Source organism: Pithys albifrons, chromosome 33, assembly GCF_047495875.1.
Source record: "Pithys albifrons albifrons isolate INPA30051 chromosome 33, PitAlb_v1, whole genome shotgun sequence".
NCBI classification, from domain to species: Eukaryota; Metazoa; Chordata; class Aves; order Passeriformes; family Thamnophilidae; genus Pithys; species Pithys albifrons.
In genome coordinates, this window is record NC_092490.1 from 175,559 (window position 1) to 196,722 (window position 21,164).

The 21,164-nt window shown below is 49.7% G+C and overlaps 2 protein-coding genes across 2 annotated transcripts in view; one reads left to right on the forward strand and one right to left on the reverse strand.

The window, feature by feature from the left end:
* The window catches only part of LOC139684162 (uncharacterized), a 1,455,962-nt gene that overhangs the window by 139,297 nt on the left and 1,295,501 nt on the right, over positions 1–21,164 (reverse strand). The window contains 2 exon segments of the mRNA XM_071579763.1: positions 3,961–3,988; positions 19,253–19,959. Of these exon segments, the coding sequence (XP_071435864.1) occupies positions 3,961–3,988; positions 19,253–19,959 (735 nt within the window).
* LOC139684161 (uncharacterized) overlaps positions 1–21,164 on the forward strand; it is a 1,434,678-nt gene that overhangs the window by 77,865 nt on the left and 1,335,649 nt on the right. Inside the window, 1 exon segment of the mRNA XM_071579762.1 lies at positions 325–1,072. Coding sequence (XP_071435863.1) covers positions 325–1,072 — 748 coding nt within the window.

Sequence of the window (21,164 nt, forward strand, 5' to 3'; positions counted from 1 at the left end):
ACCCCGCTGCCAACGCCGTCCTGCCAGGGCCGGGTTTGGGGGGATGTCCTTGGCCTTCCCTGTGGGCCGGAGGCAAATGCCCTGACTTTCCTTGTTCCTTCCTGCCCCAGGCCCTGAGCTGAGCATGGAGAGCACAGAGGAAAAATCCCCCGGGCAGAACTTCACAGCAGAGGCTGTTTTGAACAGTGCCATGGTACAGGAAGTCACTGGGGAGGAAAAGCCACGGCGATCCCACAGGAAGAGGAGCTCCAAGCCGAGCCAAGAGACATCCGAGGAGGAAACACCCAACGTGTCTGGGGAAGGCAGTCAGAGATTGAGCCAGAGCTCTGACCTGGTGGTGCAGCAGCAACTTCAGAGAAGGGAGAAGCGCTACAAGTGCTTGGAATGTGGAAAGAGTTTCAGACAGAGCTCAGATCTGATTCGCCATCAGCACATCCACACTGGGGAACGGCCTTACACATGTGAGGAATGTGGGAAGAGCTTCAATCACGGATCCAACCTTAAGCAGCACAAGAGGATCCACACTGGGGAATATCCCTATGAGTGTTCTCAGTGTGGGAAGAGGTGTCGGACAAGCTCCAATCTCCTGGTGCATCAGCGCACACACACGGGGGAGAGGCCCTACCCATGCACCGTCTGCGGGAAGAGATTCAGGCTCAACTCTCATCTCGTCACGCACCGACGTATCCACACAGGAGAGAGGCCTTATCTTTGTGGGGAGTGTGGGAAAAGCTTTAGGCAGAACTCTGAGCTTGTCATCCACCAGATGATCCACACTGGGGAGAGGCCCTACGAGTGTTCCGAGTGTGGGAAGAGGTTTCAGACCAGCTCACTTCTCCTTGTACATCAGCGAATACACACAGGGGAGAGGCCTTTCTGCTGCACCGACTGCGGGAAGAGATTTAACCAGAACTCCAACCTCATCACCCACCGGCGTACCCACACTGGAGAGCGGCCATACAAGTGTGACGAGTGTGGGAAGAACTTCAGCGTCAGCTCCAACTTGACCAAACACCAACGAACCCACCAGTAAGGGAAGCCCTGTGCGTACTCCAAATGTGGGAAGAGCTTTGTCTGCTGCTCCAACTCCATCACTCATCACAAGAACCATGTTTTGAACACAACTCATGAACCACATTCCCAGTGATCCACGTTAGGAACACGCCTGGCTGGTGTTCTCCTCATCATCCTGGTTCTCTGTGGGCACTTGAATTTACACAGGGGGAGGAACATCCATGGTGTCAAGGGTTTAGTTAGGCCCAGATTTAGGCTTTCTTTTCTAGTGCAGGCCTTGGACAATCAGCTGACTTGAGCCAGGTCAGGCCAGTTGACTTCTATAGGCCAATGATATTGCCTACCATATTCTGACGTCATCTCAGATAGAAAAAGAGGGAGGAGGGGTCTTCCTTCTTCTTCCTGCTGGATGAGCAAAGACTTGGGGTGAAGCTCAGAGGTCCTGGGGAGAGACCAAGGCCCTCCAGCAGTTTATTATCTTTTTTAGGAAAGTAGAATTTTTTTCCTATTTCTCTTGCTACCTTTTATTCTTAGTGTGTAGTTTGTATTTTATTTGGGTTTTTCTTTTTCTCTCTATTCTGTTTAATATACCAAAATCTACTGAATTATGGTCTGTTGTTTGTTTGTTGGGGTTTTTTTGTGGTGGGAGGAGGGTGTGGGAGGAGGAGGGACTTTTCCTCTGAAATGCTTCTTGGCATTTTGCTAAGTCAGAACCATCCCACACGGGGACACAGACTGATGTGTGAAATTCATTGGGAAGGGGGTTTGCTGACTTTTGAACTTAAAAATCTCCCCTGCTCTCACTTAGTTCTTCAGGTGGCCAAAAGGAATCCTGAATGGGGTTTGACATATTTTCCAAACTAAATAATTCTATAACTCTTATTCTCTAAAGGCCACCCAACCCAACCCCATATACATTCACATGATTCTTTTTTCTTTTTTTTTAATTTATTTTATCCATCTTCAAAACTTAAAATCACGTGAAATTGTGGTTAAAATAAAGAAATCTAACAAAGACATCTAAATTTCCACCATTCTCCTGGGAATTAGGACAGGAATTTGGGGTTCAAAGGGATATTCAGGAAGATTTCAGGGTTCTGTGGGGATTTGAGAGAGTTTTCTCCAAATTGGAGGTCTCCAGACCAAGTGACATTTCTCCATCATTTTGCAGTCCAATATCTGAGAGGGATTGATCTCTCAGCTCATAATACCTCAATCCCACCCCAAAATGGCTCCATGCCAACTTGAAATGACTCAATCCCATCCCCAAATGGTTTAATCCAATTTGAACTCACCTGGGGAGAGTCAGCAGCAGGAGAAGGGATGCTACAAACCCAGGAAAATGGGGTAAAATTGGGAGGGCTTGGATGCAAATTGGGAGGGTTGGGATGGGACTTGGAGGGGAATGGGATGGGATTTGGGAAACGTGAGATGGGGTGTGTGGAAAAACTGAGGGAGCTTCTGTGGTGCCCTCCTGTCCTGAGGAGGGTAATGTGAGGGAGTGTGGGGGACATGTGACATCAGCACTTGGAGTGGGAACCCACAGAGAGGGACACAGGGAGCTCTTTCTGAGGGGATCCTGCTGCTTTGCAGCAGTTCAGGGGCCTTTAAATATCTTTTGAGGGTTTTGCTTCTTTTTTTCTTGGGCTAAGTTGACCCTCTTGCAATCAGGGGGATGAGATGACTCTATTGACGGAAAAATCCTGCTGTTTTATGTCTTGTTTTAGTGGTTCTAAATGGCTCCTCAGAGTTCCTCCCCCCCGTCCCCCCCCATTCTGGGGGTTGCAGTGACCCCCTGGCTCCACTGGTGCCTGAGGGGGGTTATAATCCCCAATTCTGCCGTGTTGGACGTGGCTTGTGGGGGACCCGCATTCATTTACAAGTTACCTGTGGGAGGGTGTCTCCCCTTCCTCCAGACCTGCTGGGGTGAGGCTGGGACCCCTCCCCACACTGGGAGCATCCACAGTATTTTGGGAGGGTATGGGAGTCATTGTGCACTGGGATCAGCCCAGCTGGTGTCACACAATGCCAGAATGTGCTGAGTGGGAAGGGACCCCCAAGGATCATGGAGTCCAATCCTAAGCCCTGCATAGGCCCATCCTCAAGAGTCACACCCTGTGCTCCAGAGCATCATCCAAACACTCCTGAAGCTCTGGCAGCCTTGGGGCTGTGCCCACTGCCATGGGGAGCCTGGTCAGTGCCCACCACCCTCTGGGGGAAGAACCCCTTTGGAAGATCCAACCTAAGCCTGCCCTGACACAACTCCAGGCCATTCCGTGGGTGCTGTCCCTGGTTCCCACAGAGCAGAGATCAGTGCCTGCCCTTCCTCTGTCCCTGCCCAGGAAGTTGTAGCTGCAATGAGTTGTCCCCTCACTCTCCTCTTGTGCAGCTCAACACACCAAGTGCCCTCAGCTGCTCTTTACACACATCCTCTGCAGGCCCTTGCCCATCTTGATTTCCTCCCTTGGACACTCCCCAATGGCTCAGTCTCTTCCTTCTCCTGTAGTGGCTCTAATAGCCTCAATATTTCAGGTGAGGGAACTGCCAGGGCTGTGTGATGTGGGGCCTGAGGGTGCCCAGGGGCCACTGGGACATTGCAGGGCCTCCTGGAACCCAGGGGACACTGTGACACTGCAGGGCCCAGGTCACACTGTCACACACACAGAACCAGCCAGCCCTGCCAAGCACTAGGCAGTAGCACAGAGGGCACTGCCCTCCCCTGGCACCACTGGCACCAAAGAGGAGCCCCATTGGCCTCTCTGTGTCCAAAAGCAAAGGCAGACACAGCCCTGGCACAAGGGGCAGCTGCAGCTGCTCCTCACTGTGCCCAGCAGGGCACACACATGCACCCCCTGGTACAGCAGGAGGCACATCCAGCTGCTCCTGAGCCAGCACAGGGCACAGCCCCTGTGCCCCTCCAGGCCTGCACAGCTCCCTCTGCCCCACCATCACCTCGGGCAGCTGCCCTGCAGCTCTGGGGCTGCTCCCTGTCGTTTCTTATCTTGAAATTGGACATCAGGACTCCAGCAGATCCCTTCTCTGCTCCCACTACTGAAGATGCCAAATGCCCTGTGGGGTGGGTGCAGCAATGGCAGCAGAAGAACTGGCAGCACAGGGTGAATCCCATCTGGGCTGCTGCCTTGTGGCAAAGGAATTACTGCCGGGGTGGGACACCTGCTGTGAAGGTGTTTCATGGGGGTGCTCCTGTACCCAAGAGTCAGGCCCCTGAAGAACAGCAGAACAACCATCAGGTGGCTCAGGCTGCTGCCATTGAAGTTCCTCAGGTGCCTTGGGATTGGCAGCACAAGGGGGAATTATTTCTGGCTCCCTGTGCCCAGGAAAACCTCGGGCCATCAAGGCAGAGATGGAAAATTTGGATGGGCTTGCGATTGAGGGATGGCCTTAGACATGAACACTGTTGCACAGGGTGTCCATGGATGTGAAATGTGCTGCAGTTACACAGGCTTAGCAGGTGGAGCCTCTCTGGGATGGAGGACAATGGCTTGAATAGAAATAAGAGCAGGCCTGGCTGACTATCACACTAGGGCAAAAGCTTCACAGCAAGGGACATGTGCTTATGGTGATGGAAACAACCACAGCAAGGCTGGAAACATCCCCTGTGCCCCATGGCACTGCCTGGAACACTGTCCTGGGACTGGAGGAGGAAATTTGATGGTGACATGGAACTCCTGAAAGAACTGAATCAGACTATGGGACTGAATTCCAAAACAACCTGACAGACACCTGGGCCAAAGAACCTGGCCTGAGTGGGTGAATCCCATGCCCTGCCATGCACCAGCCTCTGGGAAGATCCAAGGGTGCAATGGACAGGGAAAGGGCACACTGAGAGTAGCGGGTGATGGGACCTGAAAACATTGGGATGCACATTTAGCAAAGACCACCTGGTCAGTCCACACTGGAGCATCTCCCCATAGGGCTGGGCCTGCCCAATCAAAAATTTCAGGTTCTGTAGAATAGATTAATGTTTCTGAAGTGCCCATTAAAACATGCTGGGAAAAGAGTCTGCATTGTTCCTGCCTCAGGCCAAGGCAAACCCATCCAGGGGTTGCTTTTCCTCAAGGTCTCAGGTGCTTTTGAAGGGTGGTGTGGGAGGAGGAAAACTCTGGTGTGTGCCTTGAGGGAATTTGATTTTGGGAGAGAAGGGCCAATGGATCAAATCTATGACATTAATAATTATCCCTTCTGTGCTGGCTGGGTGGACATCACCCACCTGAGCCATCAATCTCACCCACAGCTGTTCTGGGCATTTCAGCCTTGACTTTCCTCTGATCGTTGACCTCCCACCAAGGAAGAGGGAACTACTCTAAAACTGGCCTAGTGCAGCAGTGCTGGAATCAGAACTGACTCCAATGTGCAACCTGCAACAGTCCAGTACTCCACACCACATTCCTTGCTTGAGAGACTGTTCCCAGGGATGGAGGCCAAAGTCATGGCCTGAGTGAACTCAACAGACACTTTTGTGGCCATTTTATGACCTCCTGACAGAGCTGTTCCATTCCCTAAGGGAGTGATGTCTGTGTGTGTGTCTATCAAAAGAGAGAACTGGGGAAGGTGATGAGGAATTGGAAGTGTGAGACCTGGCATGACATAAAAGGGATGGAATAAGGGCTGGACATTGTCCTGCTTTCAGCTGGGATGGAGTTAATTCCCCTCAGGAGCTGTTTTGGATTCAGAAGGAGAATATTTTTGATAACACACTGATGCTTGGTTGTTTGCCATGTCATGTTTATACCAAGTCAAGGACTCTGTTTTGTTGTTTCCTTTGTGTCTCCTGCTCTGCCATGAGGAGGTTCCCAAAATAAAATAGCTGGGAGAGCTGAGCTGAACTGGCCAAAGGGTTATTGCACAGCACAACATGTCATGCCCAGTATATAAACTGGGGATAGTTACCCAGAAATGGCTGACGGGGGTTTGGGAAGGGGAGTCTGGCATTAGTCAGTGGGTGGTGAGCAATTCCATTGTTTAACACTTGTATTTTCTCCTTTTATTATTATTAAAATATATTATTTACCATTACTATTGTCCTTTACTTTGATTTCAAATATTGAACTGTTCTTACCTCAACCTACAAGTTTCACTTTGATTGCCCTCCCAATTCCACTGGGCTGGAGTGGGGAGAGAGGGGAGGCTGAGCGAGTGTCTGTGTGGGGCTTCACCTCCAGCTGGGCCCCAAACCAGGACACCAGGGAGTTCTCCCTGCAGGCACAGAAATGCTCCCTTGCTCTTCTCCAGGGCATCCCCTTCCCCAGGTGAGTGTGTCCACTCCAGCCTGAGCAGTCGGTCCTGGCTCCCACCCTGTGATCCCTGCAGGGCCCTGAGCTGGAAGTGCTGCCCTGAAGAGGGAGGGGCTGTGCTGTCCTGGGGCCATATCACAGGTCCAAAGGGAAAGAAACTTGAGGAAAAGCAAAGGACAGGGAGCAATGAAGACAGACTCCTCTGATAAAGTTACACCAGTTTTCAGATAAATCTTCCCCAGACAGAAATGCATTTCCTTCCTCTGGTCAGTGTTGGCTGAGGGTGGTGTGAGCAGCAGGAGCTCTGCCCATGTTCTGCCAAGGCCTCAGCTTTGCTTTGCTGAACTGGGGACATGGAGCTTCTTTATGACAGCTCTGACCACCATGAGGCAGGTGAAATGTAACCCACCTTTTATAAAAATATCAGGCTTTGTCCTTCTGACTCTGCAGCAGAGAGTCTGAACATGTCCTTGGAATAATTTTCTCTGTATTTTTATATTTTCAGCCACAATTCATGGAGAATATTCTACCTGAAGTTATAAATTTTCATGCTTTTCACTGAAAATATGAAAAGCCTTGAAACAAGAAAAGATTTAAAGGGACTCAGCTCTCTGTGGCTCAGAGCAGAGCCAGGAGAGTTGCAGTGTCCATCACTCTGTTTCCCATCTGCTCTGAGCTTTCCCTCGTGCTCCATTCACATTGAGTTCACACCAAGAAATCTTGAAAACCATAAACCTACAAGTGCCTGTGCTGTGCTGAGAGCAGGGCAGTGCTGCTTCCAAGGGCAGATCTGGGACATCTCCTCAGTGCCAGCCGAGAGGTGCTGCTGTGATGGACAGAGCACGATAAGAGCCTTCCTGGAAAGAAGCCCCTGATTTATTCACCTTTTGGAGAACCAGATTTGCAGTTGTATTTCATCCTCCAGAACTGAAATATTGATTTGTATGTGCCATGGCCAAGCCAGACATGCCAGGCCAGAAGATTGAAAGAACAGGATGCTTCCGTTTCACGTAGGTTCTGCTTTCATGCCCTCCCTGAAATGTGCCCTGGAAACTGTCTGGGGTTGATGTGGGGGCTGTGAGCAGTCCTAAGACCTGCAGCAGCCCCTAAGCAAGACAAGGAGCCCTCCCAGGGGCTGCTCCTTCCCTACAGCCATTTCCCCCACCCTTGTCAGCAGCTCCCTGGGCCAGCTGAGAGCTGCCCCTGGTAGGCAGCAGAGTCCCTGACCCAGCACAGCACCCTGGGCTGCAGGACCCTGCTCTGCCCCACAGCCCTGGGCAGCCCTGGCTGCACCCCCCAGCTCCACAGGTATTCCAAAGTGCCTCCCAACTGTCCCCTCTTCACACATTCCATCAGCTGGGGCTGGGCCAGATTTAGGAGATGCCTCCAGGTACTCCCTAGGGCAGTGGGCACAGTCCCGAGGCTGCCAGAGCTGCAGGAGTGTTTGGATGGTGGTCTGGGGCACAGGGTTTAAAGCTTATGCTGTAAGGGAGAAATTAACATGAGTCAAGAAAGTTGCAAAGTCGGAGATACAATTTACTGGAAAGATTACAATAAATGCAATGATACAGAGAAAAACTTATTTGAACCCTCAAAAAACCAATTGTATAACCCATCCCCCAGGGGCATGAATATTATGGTCTTCATTAGCCCCTGTGCTGAGTGCCACGTGGTATCCCTGAATTCACAGTAAAAGGAAAGGAAAACTTTTGGTGAGGATGATGGTCCCAGTCTGATCAAGAGTGGCTGTTGCAGTTCTGTTAAAGTCTTATACCCCCTCTGGATCCAAATAGTGATACCAGAAATACCAATCCCTGAATATTTGACATGCTCAGGTTCAAGCGGGAATGCCCTTCACCTCACCCAGGCTGGGGACTTCCACAATGGGTGATTTGACCCTGGGAGTCATGGGATATTTTTGGAGTCTTTGATGGTGTGAGTCATTGCAGCTGCCTATTGTTCCAGCCCCTAATGGCCCATTAGCAGACATGAGCCCTCAGAGTGGGTGTGAATGTGTTGATGCCTCCCCAGAGGGGAGTTATCACAGGTGACTCATTGGTGTGTAGACACAAACATTCCTGTGCCTCCCAGGGTTCTCAAACACTCAGATTGTAGCCAGAGGGCTTGGGTGGGCCTTAAGATAATATTGATAAATGTATAAATTTGGGGGTTTTTTTCACATCTTCTAAAATGCAGCTCTGTTCCTTGTCTATCAACATACCTGGGAATCTTGCACACTTGGAAGTCATTTTAAACCTTCATTATAGAAGTTCAATGTGGTACCGTATACAGATTTGTAACACTTGGATATGGGCTGGAGTTCTTCCATCATCTTCTTTGGGAATGAACTACAAGTTAAAAGATTCTAAAGCTAAGTGAATAAAGCAGCAGTCTGTCACCTGCCAGAAGGATTCCTGTCTTAGTTCAACCTTGCTTTAGGTGATAACTTCTTTGCTATTAGTGTGTTTCTGAGCAGAGAGGAATTTGTGTAACCTGAAACTGCTGTACTATGTCTTGGATAAAAGGAGAAGTTTTGTTCTGGAGCCTGAAAGTTCAGGTCAGGATTTAAAAGAACACACATTCCTGAAGAATAGATCTGTACATGAATTTGTTTAGAAATCCTTGTCTTGATGTTTTAAATTGCATCTGGGTTGAATGATACTGCTATGAGACCATGATGTTTGCCACAGGTCCACTTTCTGAATTTCTCTTTCATTCTGTGGTCTGGAAGAGAAGACACTGGTGACTGCTACCAGATGGGTATGTAGCCAAAAGAATGAGCATGGCACAACTAGCACTGTACTCACCCTGATTTTGTTTTTACTTTTCTTCAGTATTCATTCAAAAGTGTTTAAAAAGTGGATTATTGATGAGATTAAAACTAAAAGCATGAAAAAGGTTCTGCTGTGCCCTGGGCAGCTACTGCAAATGATCCATTATTAACAGTTCATCAGAAAGGCCACAGAGTGTGCAGAATCCACAGTTTGGGTTATCCCCACGTAGTCCATATTGGTCCCAGCCCCTGTAACTGGGCCAGTGTATTAATCCATTGGACTCTACATTTTGCTGGATCCTCGCCCCTGAGAAGACCAGAAAACCAGGACGTGCTGTTATTTTATTGCAGTGAGAGCAGCGTTATGTTCTTGCCCCAAAGTGCCTTTGACAGCAGCAAAGTTTCCTCTGAGGGACCTGTGGAGACTGAGGGCTCTTCTGTAGGGACTCCTGAAATCTGGGAAACTTTGCATCAGCTTCTCTCTGAGGGAGGTTTTGTGGTTCCTTCTGCAGGAGCTTTTACAGTGCATGGCCCTCGTGGGCAGCCAATGGAAAGAAAATATTTTGTTGTCCTTCATCTAAAAATTTCTTAATATCTCTTATGTTCTGGGGTGGAGGTGGCAGGAGAAACTGTGGGGAATGAAGGAGTGGTTACAAAGAAATCTGAAATAATCCTGTCTTTGCAAGAGTCAGAAAAAAAAATGTATTTCCAGAAAAAGGAAGAACTAGGCCAAAAGGCTGCACCAGGAGCATTGCTAGCTGCTGAGCTCCAAGAAAGGCTGCAAATGGTGGCACTGCTTTGCTGCTGAGCATGGGCATGTCTGAAAGTTTCAGGTGGAGCTTTGGAATGTGCAGGAGAGAGGGAGAATCTTCCAGGGAGATTTGCAGGATGTAGAACCCATAACAAAGCCTTGTAACTCAAACTTCCTGTGTTCAGGGGAGGAGCTGAGAGACAGTGAGCCAGTCTGTTGTTGTGAGAAAGAGCAAAACATCAGGTTTGCATTGACAGCTGATGATGAGGAAGGAGCAGATTGACCCTTAATTAAAGCTGAAACAACCACTGTGTGCCAGGGTCAGCAAACTGCTGCTAAACTGGCACCGTGTGCGGCTCCCAAGATATCAAAGCCTGGCCCTGGATCAGGGGAGATGGAAATCCAGTCACTATTAATGCAGTGGGATGCTGAGGGGCTGGAGCCACTTCCCAGATGGCACAAAGTTAAACCACTGGAGCAAAGAGAGCACGTGTTATCTGCCCAACTGATAAGGTCAGTTCATGGCTCCAGGGGGAGGAGCTGAAGCCTCCTGAGAACCCTCAAAGTAACCCAGCACAAGGGGCAGATCTTATTGAATTTTTACAAGCAGTCTCACTGCCTCTTAACAGGAAATTAATGGGAGGAGACCCCCTGAAAAGATGGGGGAAACAACAACATCAGTGCATAGAGCACTGCATGGAAGAGGAGTTAAAACTGCACCTGAGAGATCCCAATTTCATGCAGTCAAACCACTTGATTCACTAAGGAGTAGCTTTTTTAGGGTTGTTTGTATAATTTTCTTTTTCCAGGAATTCCAGCACTCCCCACTGAAGATCAAAGGAACCAGCTGGGACTGGGGGAACTGCCAGCAGATGTGCAGGAGAAGGCTCACAGAAAGCAGCCAAGGGGTGATGAGCATCTTTCCCTCAGGATGTGTCACGTTGTGACTGTCAGCATTTCAGACTCAAGTTGCTGCTTTAGGAGCGTTATCCCTTCCTGTCTTTGAATAATCAATCTGTAGTGGGCCAAATTTTCCCTTTTCTTTTTATAGTGACCTGCCAACATGTGAGATGAAGCTGTTTGGAATCAAGAAAACTTTTATTTGCCCCAAAATCTGTAACAATATCTTTGTTGTTTGTTGGTGGTTTCATTGAGAGGGATGCATTGGGAGATCAAATATTAGCGAGACTATATTTAAAAACCCTTTTATTAATTGTTATTTAAATTTCCTAAACTAATTTATTCTTTATATTAAAAAAAAGAAATGGAGTGGAATAATCTCTTAGTCTTCTCATATGGAGAGATACTTACAGTTCAACCACTTGAGAAATAAAAATATCAACCCAGTTTAATTTGGAAGTTTGAACAAGAGATTATGCATATTTAAAGTCATACAAATATGTAACAATATTCCCAGTTCTTCCTCAGAGGTCTTCACATTTATTATGATGATTTGTCTTAATTTTACAGAGATTTTCACATGTGAACAAAAAGATCTTAACAGAATAAAAGAAACTATTCCATGAGAAATGGTTGAGACCCCCTCCCTAAATCAGAATGAGTTTCAGCTTTGGACTGCAAATGGGACATGGATAAAATACAGGAAAACCTTTTCCCAGCTCCCAAGACCTGTAACCATTTTAGGAAATACTTGCACTCTGCACCACTGACATTTCTCAGTTGTGGGTGCAGCTTTGTGGAACATTAATTGGAAAGGAATGTTGTGAAGATAAATTGTGACAGAGAAGAAAATCCCAGAAAAGTCGACCTGGACTCTGTTTTGGGGGACCCTCAGCACCAAGGAGACTGCAGATCCAGAGCCACAGGACACCACTGGGTTCCATGGAGTGGGGATACATTTCCTGTTTTAACTTTTCTCTCTCACCCTCTTTTCCTCCCCCTCACCTTTTTCCTATTTCTTTCTATTTCTCTTTCTTTGCCTCACATTTACTCTTAAATAAAATCCACACTCTTGACTTTGGCATCTGGTCCTCTTTGTACCTTAATATGGGCAGAGACATTTCTAATAATTTTAATAACTGGATGATAACCCCAATCAGAGCCCCTTCACAGCACAGATGGAGAGAAAGTCCCCACAGTGCACCTGAGAGGTGTGTCAGGGGAAACCGTGTGGATCAGTCCTGTCTCAAGCAAAGGCAAACCCATCTGTGGGATTGATTTTGATCCAGGACAAAGTTGCACTTGGTGGGTAATTCAGAAAAACAGGGAAACATGGTGTGTACCTGAAGAGGACCTATTTGTGGTGTAAAACTGTCTGTTCCATTGTTCCTATTTGTGTATAATATTGGATAGAGAGGTGCAGAGTTAATGTGTTATTCAGGGCATACTGGGGAAAAGGGAAAAAAAAGAAAAGGGAATAGAGTGGTGGAAAATGTCCTGGGTGATACAAAACTTCTGGTATCCTCCTTCTCTTTTCTCTGTTCCCCCAAAATTCCTGCTAATTGGGAGTGGGAGGGGAATTTGAGATTAAATAAGGGTGGTCCTGTTCTCCTGGCAGAAGAATGTGTGCCCAGGTGTGAAAGGCTGGAATGCTGATGACTCAGACAGTGCAGGTGGAGCTGATGATGTGCAAAGTGACCCCCAAGGTTCTGAGGGTGTGCACACCTGCCAGCTCAGGCTCCAGGTAGGTGTGTTTTCCTCGGCCTTGCACAGGGACTGAGCTGTGATAACTCCCCCCTGGGAGCACTGAGACAACTCCCACACATGGCCTGGAGATTTTCACCTCTGCTAATGGGCCATCATGGATCCACCCTATTTTTTTCTCTCTATCTTTTAATAACAGGATTATTTCAGATTTCTGTGTAACCACTCCTTCATTATCCACATTTTCTCCTGCCACCTCCCCCTCAGGGGCAGAAGGGTGGCTAAAAATTTTTTAAAGGACAACAAAATATTTTCCTTCCATTGGCTGCCCAGCACAGCCATGTTCTCCAAAAGATCCTGAGGAAGGAATCACAAAACCTCCCTCAGAGAGAAGCTGAGACAAATTTTCCATGAGTTCAGGAGTCCCTACAGAAGACAAGGAACAGAGCTGCATTTTCGAAGATGTGAAAAAAATCCCAGTTTATACTTTTATCAGTATAAATACAGAGCCCACCCAAGCCCTGAGGCTACAAGCTGGGTGTGAGATAACCCTGGGTGGCACAGGAATGTTTGTGTCTTCACACCAATGGGTCACCTGTGATAACTCCCCTCTGGGGAGGCATCAACACATTCACACCCACCCTGAGGGCTCATGTCTGCTAATGGGCCATTAGGGGCTGGAGCAATAGGCAGCTGCAATGACTCACACCATCAAAGACTCCAAAAATATCCCATGACTTACAGAGTCAAATCACCCAATGTGGAAGTCCCCACCCTGGGTGAGGTGCAGGGCATTCCCTCTTGAACCTGAGCATGTCAAATCTTCAGGGATTGGGATTTCTGGTATCACTATTTGGATCCAGAGGGGGACTAAGACTTTAACAGAACTACAACAGCCACTCTAGACCACACTGCGACCATCATCCTCACCAAAAGGTTTCCTTTCCTTTTCCTGTGAATTCAGGGATACCACGTGGCACTCAGCACAGGGGCAAATGAAGACCATAATGTTCATGCCCCAGCGGGATGGGTTATACAATTTGTTTATTGAGGGCTGAAACAAGCTTTTCTCTGTATCATTGCATTTATTGTAATCTTTCTAGTAAATTGCATCTCCAACTTAGAACTTTCTTGACTCAGGTTAATTTCTCCCTTACAGCATAACCTTTAAACCCTATGCCCCAGAGCATCATCCAAAGACTTCTCGAACTCTGTCAGGCTTGGGGCTATGCCCGGTGCCTTGGGGAGCGCCTGGAGGCATCTCCAAAGCTACCCAGCCCCAGCTGATGGGATGTGTGAGGAGGGGGCTGTTGGGGGGCATTTTGGAATAGCTGTGGAGCCGGGGGGTGCAGCCAGGGCTGCCCAGGGCTGTGGGGCAGAGCACGGTCCTGCAGCCCAGGGTGCTGTGCTGGGGCAGGGACTCTGCTGCCTGCCAGGGGCAGCTCTCAGCCAGCCCAGGGAGCTGCTGACAGGGCTCGGGACAAGGGCTGTGGGGAAGGAGCATCCCCTGAGGGGGCTACTTGTCTTGCTCAGGGGCTACTGCCGAACTTGGGACTTCTCACAGCCCCCACACCAACCCCAGACAGTTCCCAGGGCACATTTCAGGGAGGACATTAAAGCACGACCTACGTGAAAGGGAAGCATCCTCTTCTTCCAGTCCTCTGATCTGGCATGTCTGGCTGGGAACTGGCACATACAAATTAATATCTGAGTTCAGGTGGAGGGAATGAAACTCCAAATCAAATTCTCAAAGTGGTGAATAAACCAAGGAAATCTCTCCAGGAGGGCTCATGTCCTGCTCTGTCCATCCCAGCTGCACCTCTGGGCTGGCACTGAGGAGATGTCCCAGATCTCCCCTTGGAAGCAGCACTGCCCTGCTCTCAGCACTGCACAGGCAATTGTGGGGTTATATTTTTCAAGATTTCTTTGTGTGAACTCAATGTGAATGCAGCACCAGGGAAAGCTCAGAGCAGATGGGAAACAGAGTGATGAACACTGGAGCTCTCCTGGCTCTGCTCTAAGCCACAGAGACCTGAGCCTCTTTGCCTCATGTCTTCTCTCAAGGCTTTTCATATTTTCAGTCAAAAGCATGAAAATTCATAACCTTAGGTAGAATATTCTCAATGAATTGTGGTTGAAAATATAAAAACACAGAGAAAATTATTCCAAGGACATGTTCAGACTCTCTGCTGCAGAGTTAGAGCAAAAAGGGTGATATTTTTATAAAAGGTGGGTTACATTTGACCGGCCTCATGATGGTCAGAGCTGTCACAAACCAGCTCCATGTCCCCAATGCAGCAGAGCAAAGCTGAGGCCTTGGCAGCACATGGGCAGAGCTCCTGCTGCTCACACCACCCTCAGCCAGCACAGACCAGAGGAAGGAAATGCATTTCTATCTGGGGGACATTTATCTGAAAACTGGTGTGACTTTGTCAGAGGAGTCTGTCTTCATTCCTCTCTGTCCTTTGCTTTTCCTCAAGTTTCTTTCCCTTTGGACCTGTGATATGGCCCCAGGACAGCACAGCCCCTCCCTCTGCAGGGCAGCACTTCCAGCTCAGGGCCCTGCAGGGATCACAGGGTGGGAGCCAGGACCGACTGCTCAGGCTGGAGTGGACTCACTCACCTGGGGAAAGGGATGTCCTGGAGAAGAGCAAGGGAGCATTTCTGTGCCTACAGGGAGAACTCCCTGGTGTCCTGGTTTGGGGCCCAGCTGGAGGAGAAGCCCCACACAGACAACTCAGACTGTTTTTCCTAGCATGTTGAAATGGGCACTACAGGAATTTTATCCCCTTCTACATGACCTAAATAATTTTATTGGGCAGGCCCAATCTTATTGGCAGATTCCCCCAGTGTGGACTGACCTGGTGGCCTTTGCTAAACGTGCATCCCAATGTTTGCAGGTCCCACCACCCACTGCTCTCCGTGTGCCCTTTCCCTGTCCATTGCACCCTTGGATCTTCCCAGAGGCTGCTGCATGGCAGGGCATGGGATTCACCCACTCAGGCAAGGTTCTTTGGCCCAGATGTCTGTCAGGTTGTTTTGGAAAGGGGTTCCATGGTCCGATTCAACTTTTTCAGGGTTCTCATGTCACCATCAGATTTCCTCTTCCAGGCCCACTACAGAGTTCTAGGCAGTGCCATGGGACACAGGGGATCTTTCCAGTCTTCCTGTGCTTGTTTCCACTACCATAAGCATATGGCCCTTGCTGTGAACGTTTTGGGGCAGTGTGATACAGTCAGTCTGCCAGGCCTGCCCTTATTTCTATTCTAACCATTGTCCTCCATCCCAGAGAGGCTCCACCTGCTTGGCCTGTGTAACTGCAGCACATTTCAAATTCATGGATACCCTGTGCAACAGTGCCCATGACTAAGCCCACCCCTCAATCACAAGCCCATCCAAATGTTCCATCTCTGCCTTGATGGCCCGAGGTTTTCCTGGGCCCAGGGAGCCAGAAATAATTCCCCCTTGTGCTGCCAATGTCAAGGCACCTGAGCCCCTTCAATGGCAGCAGCCTGAGCCACCTGCTGGTTGTTCTGCTGTTCTTCAGGGCCTGACTCTTGGGTACAGGAGCACCCCCAGGACACACCTTCACTGCAGGTGCTCCACCTGGGCGCTGATACCTTTGCCACAAGGCAGCAGCCCAGATGGGTTTGCCCCTGTGCTGCCAGTTGTTCTACTGCGACTGTTGCACCCACCCCACAGGGTATGTGGCATCATCACGAGTGGGAAGAGAGAAGGGATCTGCTGGAGTCCTGACCTCCAGTTTCAGGATGAGAAGTGACAGGGAGCAGCCCCAGAGGTGCAGGGCAGCTGCCCGAGGTGATGGCGGGACAGAGGGAGCTGTGCAGGCCTGGAGGGGACAGGGGTTTGCCCTGTGCTGGCTCAGGAGCAGCTGGATGTGCCTCCTGCTGTGCCGGGGGGTGCGTGTGTGTGCCCTGCTGGGCAGAGTGAGGAGCATCTGCAGCTGCCCCTTGTGTCAGGGCTGTGTCTGCCGTTGGTGCTGGACACAGAGAGGCCCAGGTGGGCTCCTCTTGTGGCGCCAGGGGTGCCAGGGTTGGGCAGTGCCCTCTGTGCTGCTGCCGAGCTCGGGCAGGGCTGGCTGGTTCTGTGTGTGTGACAGTGTGCCCTGGACCCTGCAGTGTCACAGTGTGCTTTGGCCCTTGCAGTGTCACAGTGTGCCCTGGGTTCCAGGTGGCCCTGAAGTGTCACAATGTCCTCTAGGTTCTCGAACTCCCTGCAGTGTCACCGTGTCCCCTGGGTTCCATAAGGCCCTCCTGTGTCACAATGACCCCTGAGAACCCTCAGGCCTGGCATTTATATCCCTTGTAATATTGGGGCACTTTGGGGCACCAAAACAGATGGAAGAGATTGAGCCATTGGAGAGTATCAAAAGGAGGCAACTAAGACGGGCAAGAGCCTGTAGTGGCAGTGTGTGAGGAGCAGCTGGGGGCACTTTTTATGTTGAGATGCACAAGAGGAGACTGAGGGGAAAACTCATTGGAGGTACAACTTCCTGGGCAGGGACAGAGGAGGGGCAGGCACTGATCTCTGCTCTGTGGGGACCAGGGATAGCATCCAGGGAATGGCCTGAAGTTGTGTCAGGGCAGGGTCAGGTTGGACCTTACAAAGAGGTTCTTCCCCCAGAGGCTGGTGGGCACTGACCAGGCTCCCCAGGGTAGTGGGCACAGCTCCAAGGCTGCCAGAGCTCCTGGAGGGTTTGGATGATGCTCTGGAGCACAGGGTGTGACTCTTAGGGATGGGCCTGTGCAGGGCTGAGGGTTGGACTCCATGATCCTTGCGAGCCCCTTCCCACTCATCACATTCTGGCATTCTGTGACACCAGCTGGGCTGATCCCAGTGCACAATGACTCCCATACCCTCCCAAAATACTGTGGATGCTCCCAGTGTGGGGAGGCGTCCCAGCCCCACCCCAGCAGATCTGGAAGAAGGGGAGACACCCTCCTACAGGTAACTTGTCAATGAATGTGGGTCCCCAACAAGCCACGTCCAACACTGCAGAATTGGGGATTATAACCCCCCTCAGGCACCCGTGGAGACAGGGGGTCACTACAACCCCCAGAATGAGGGGGGACGGGGGGGAGGAACTCTGAAGAGCCATTTAGAACCACTAAAACAAGATATAAAACAGCAGGATTTTTCCATCAATAGAGTCATCTCATCACCCCGATTGCAAGAGGGTCAACTTAGCGCAAGAAAAAAAGAAGCAAAACCCTCAAAAGATATTTAAAGGCCCCTGAACTGCTGCAAAGCAGCAGGATCCCCTCAGAAAGAGCTCCCTGTGTCCCTCTCTGTGGGTTCCCACTCCAAGTGCTGATGTCACATGTCCCCCACACTCCCTCACATTACCCTCCTCACGATAGGGGGGCAACACAGAAGCTCCCTCAGTTTTTCAACACTCCCCATCTCACGTTTCCCAAATCCCATCCCATTCCCCTCCAAGTTCCATCCCAATCCTTCCAATTTGCATCCAAGCCCTCCCAATTTTATCCCATCATCCCTGGATTTGTAGCATCCCTTCTCCTGCTGGTGAACTCCCCCTAAGTGGGTTGAAATTGGATTAAACCATTTTGGGATGGGATTGAGTCATTTCAAGTTGGCATGAAGCCATTTTGGGGTGGGATTGAGGTGTTATGAGCTGACAGATCAATCCCTCTCAGATATTAGACTGAAAAATGATGGAGAAATTTCAGTCGGTCTGGACACCTCCAGTTTTGGAGAAAACTCTCCCAAATCCCCACAGAACCCTGAAATCTTCCTGAATATTGTATAGAACCCCAAATTCCTGCCCGAATTCCCAAGAGAATGATGGAAATTTAGATGTCTTTGTTAGATCTCTTTATTTAAACTTCAATTTCAGGTGATTTTAAGAGATGGAGATGAATCAAATAAAATATTTAAAAAAAAACACAAAAAACCCGAATCATGTGAATGTATATGGGGTTGAGTTGGGTGGCCTTTAGAGGATTAGAATTATAGAATTATTTAGTTTGGAAAATATCTCAAACCCCATTCAGGATTGCTTTTGGCCACCAGAAGAACTAAGTGAGAGCAGGGGAGATTTTTAGGGTCAAAAGTCAGCAAATCCCCCTTCCGAAGGAATTTCACACATCAGTTTCTGTCCCCACGTGGGATGGTTCTGACTTAGTAAAATGCCAATTAAGCATTTCAGAGGAAAAGTCCCTCCTCCTCCCCCACCCTCCTCCCACCCCAAAAAAACCCCAACAAACAAACAGCAGATGATAGTTCAGTAGATTATGGTACATTAAACAGAATAGAGAGAAAAAGTAAAACCCAAATAAAATACAAACTACACACTAAGAATAAAAGCTAGCAAGAGCAATAAGAAAAAAATTGCAATTCCCTAGAAAAGATAATAAAATGCTGGAGGGCCTTGGTCTCTCCCCAGGAGCTCTGACCTTCACCCCAAGTCTTTGCTCATCCAGCAGGAAGAAGAAGGAAGACACCTCCTCCCTCTCTTTTTCTATCTGAGATGACGTCAGAATATGGTAGGCAATATCATTGGCCACTAGAAGTCAACTGGCCTGACCTGGTTCAACTCAGCTGATTGTCCAAGGCCTGCACTAGAAAACAAAGCCTAAATCTGGGCCTAACTAAACCCTTGACACCATGGATGTTCCTCCCCCTGTGTAAATTCAAGTGCCCACAGAGAACCAGGAGGATGAGGAGAACACCAGCCAGGTGTGTTCCTAACGTGGATCACTGGGAATGTGGTTCAGCAGTTCTGTTCAAAACGTGGCTCTGGAGATGGGTGATGGAGTTGGAGCAGCAGACAAAGCTCTTCCCACATTTGGGCACGCACAGGGCTTCCATTACTGGTGGGTGCGTTGGTGTCTGGTCAAGTTACAGCTCTGGGTGAAGCTTTTCCCACACTCGTCACACTTGTAAGGCCGCTCTCCGGTGTGGATACGCCGGTGGGTGATGAGGCTGGAGTTGCGGTTGAATCTCTTCCCGCAGTCGGTGCAGCGGAAAGGCCTCTCCCCTGTGTGTATGCGCTGATGTACAAGGAGAGCTGAGCTTGTCTGAAACCTCTTCCCACACTTGGAACACTCGTAGGGCCTCTCCCCAGTGTGGATCATCTGATGGATGACAAGCTCAGAGTTCTGTCTAAAGCCTTTCCCACACTCCCTACATTGGTAAGGCCTCTCTCCAGTGTGGATACGCCGGTGAATGAGGAGGCTGGAATTATGGGTGAATCTCTTTCCGCAGTCGGTGCAGCAGAAGGGCCTCTCCCCCGTGTGTGTGCGCTGATGAACAAGAAGATTGGAGCTGGTCCGACACCTCTTCCCACACTCAGAACACTCGTAGGGATATTCCCCAGTGTGGATCTTCTTGTGTTGCTTAAGGCTGGAGCTCTGATTGAAGCTCTTCCCACATTCCTCACATGTGTAAGGCCGTTCCCCAGTGTGGATGTGCTGATGACGAATCAGATTTGAGCTCTGGCTGAAGCTCTTCTCACATTCCAAGCACTTGTAGCGCTTCTCCCTTCTCTGAAGTTGCTGCTGCACCACCAGGTCAGAGCTCTGGCTCAATCTTTGACTGCCTTCCCCGGACACGTTGGGTGTTTCCTCCTCGGATGTCTCTCGGCTCGGCTTGGAGCTCCTCTTCCTGTGGGATCGCCGTGGTTTTTTCTCCCCAGTGACTTCCTGCACCGTGGCACTGTTCAAATCAGCCTCTACTGTGAAGTTCTGCCTGGGGTATTTGTCCTCCGTGCTCTCCATGCTCAGCTCGGGGCCTGGGGCAGGAAGGAACAAGGACACTCAGGGCATTTGCCTCCGGCCCACAGGGAAGGCCAATCCCCCCAAACCCGGCCCTGGCAGGACACCGTCTGCAGCGGGGTTGTCCTGCAGCCGGGGCCATGCTGGGCTGGAAGATGCAGCACAAGAGAGGGGCAAAAGGGCACTGACTTCCTCCTCACCTGCCTGGGGCTCCTGGGGCATTCTCATCTTCCTCGCAGCCTCCTTCTGCATCCTTTCAATGTTTGGAAAGGAGAAATGCTGTTCTGGGGTAAAAAAACAACATCTTAGCATACTGGTTGGGGGTTCCTACTCTCAAATCTATCTCTAGAAACACACCAGTGTCTCAGTTTGAGATAATTTGCAAGGGGGAGTCACCGTGGAGAGAAGTCTCCTGTCTGGGATTCCCTACTCAGGTGTCTGCAATGCTGAGAAAGTGGAGAAACACATCTTCTTTACCATGAAGAAATGCTGAAAACAACTCATAAACTGGGCTAAGCAAACTCAGGAGGAGAAACTTCCCAAGCCCAGCCCACTCTGTCCAGTCAAGTTAGTGCCCAGCCTCCCCCTCCCATAAAACACACATGGCCACAGCACAGAGGCAGAATGGCCCCCCTTCCATAGGATTCACCTTCCCCACACCCCAAAACCCTGGCAGGAACCTTGAGAGTCAGCACTGCAGTCAGGCTGTGCTGCTGGGACTGGCAGTCAAGCCAGTGGTCCTCACCCAGTGGTGTCTGTGGTCCTGTCCTAGTAGTGGTCACAGCTCAGATCCTTCCAGAGGGTGGTGGAAGCCCCAAGTGGGGAGCTGTGCTGGTTAAAGGCAAACTGGCAGGAGAAATGAACACAACACAAAGGAGATTATAAGTCAGAGTTACAACTTAATGACAATATTACAAGAAATGCAATGGCAGGAAGAGAAAAATTGGTTTTAACCCACAAAACCCCACCAGTATAACCCAGCCCCCTGGGGCACAAGCACAAAGGGGTTT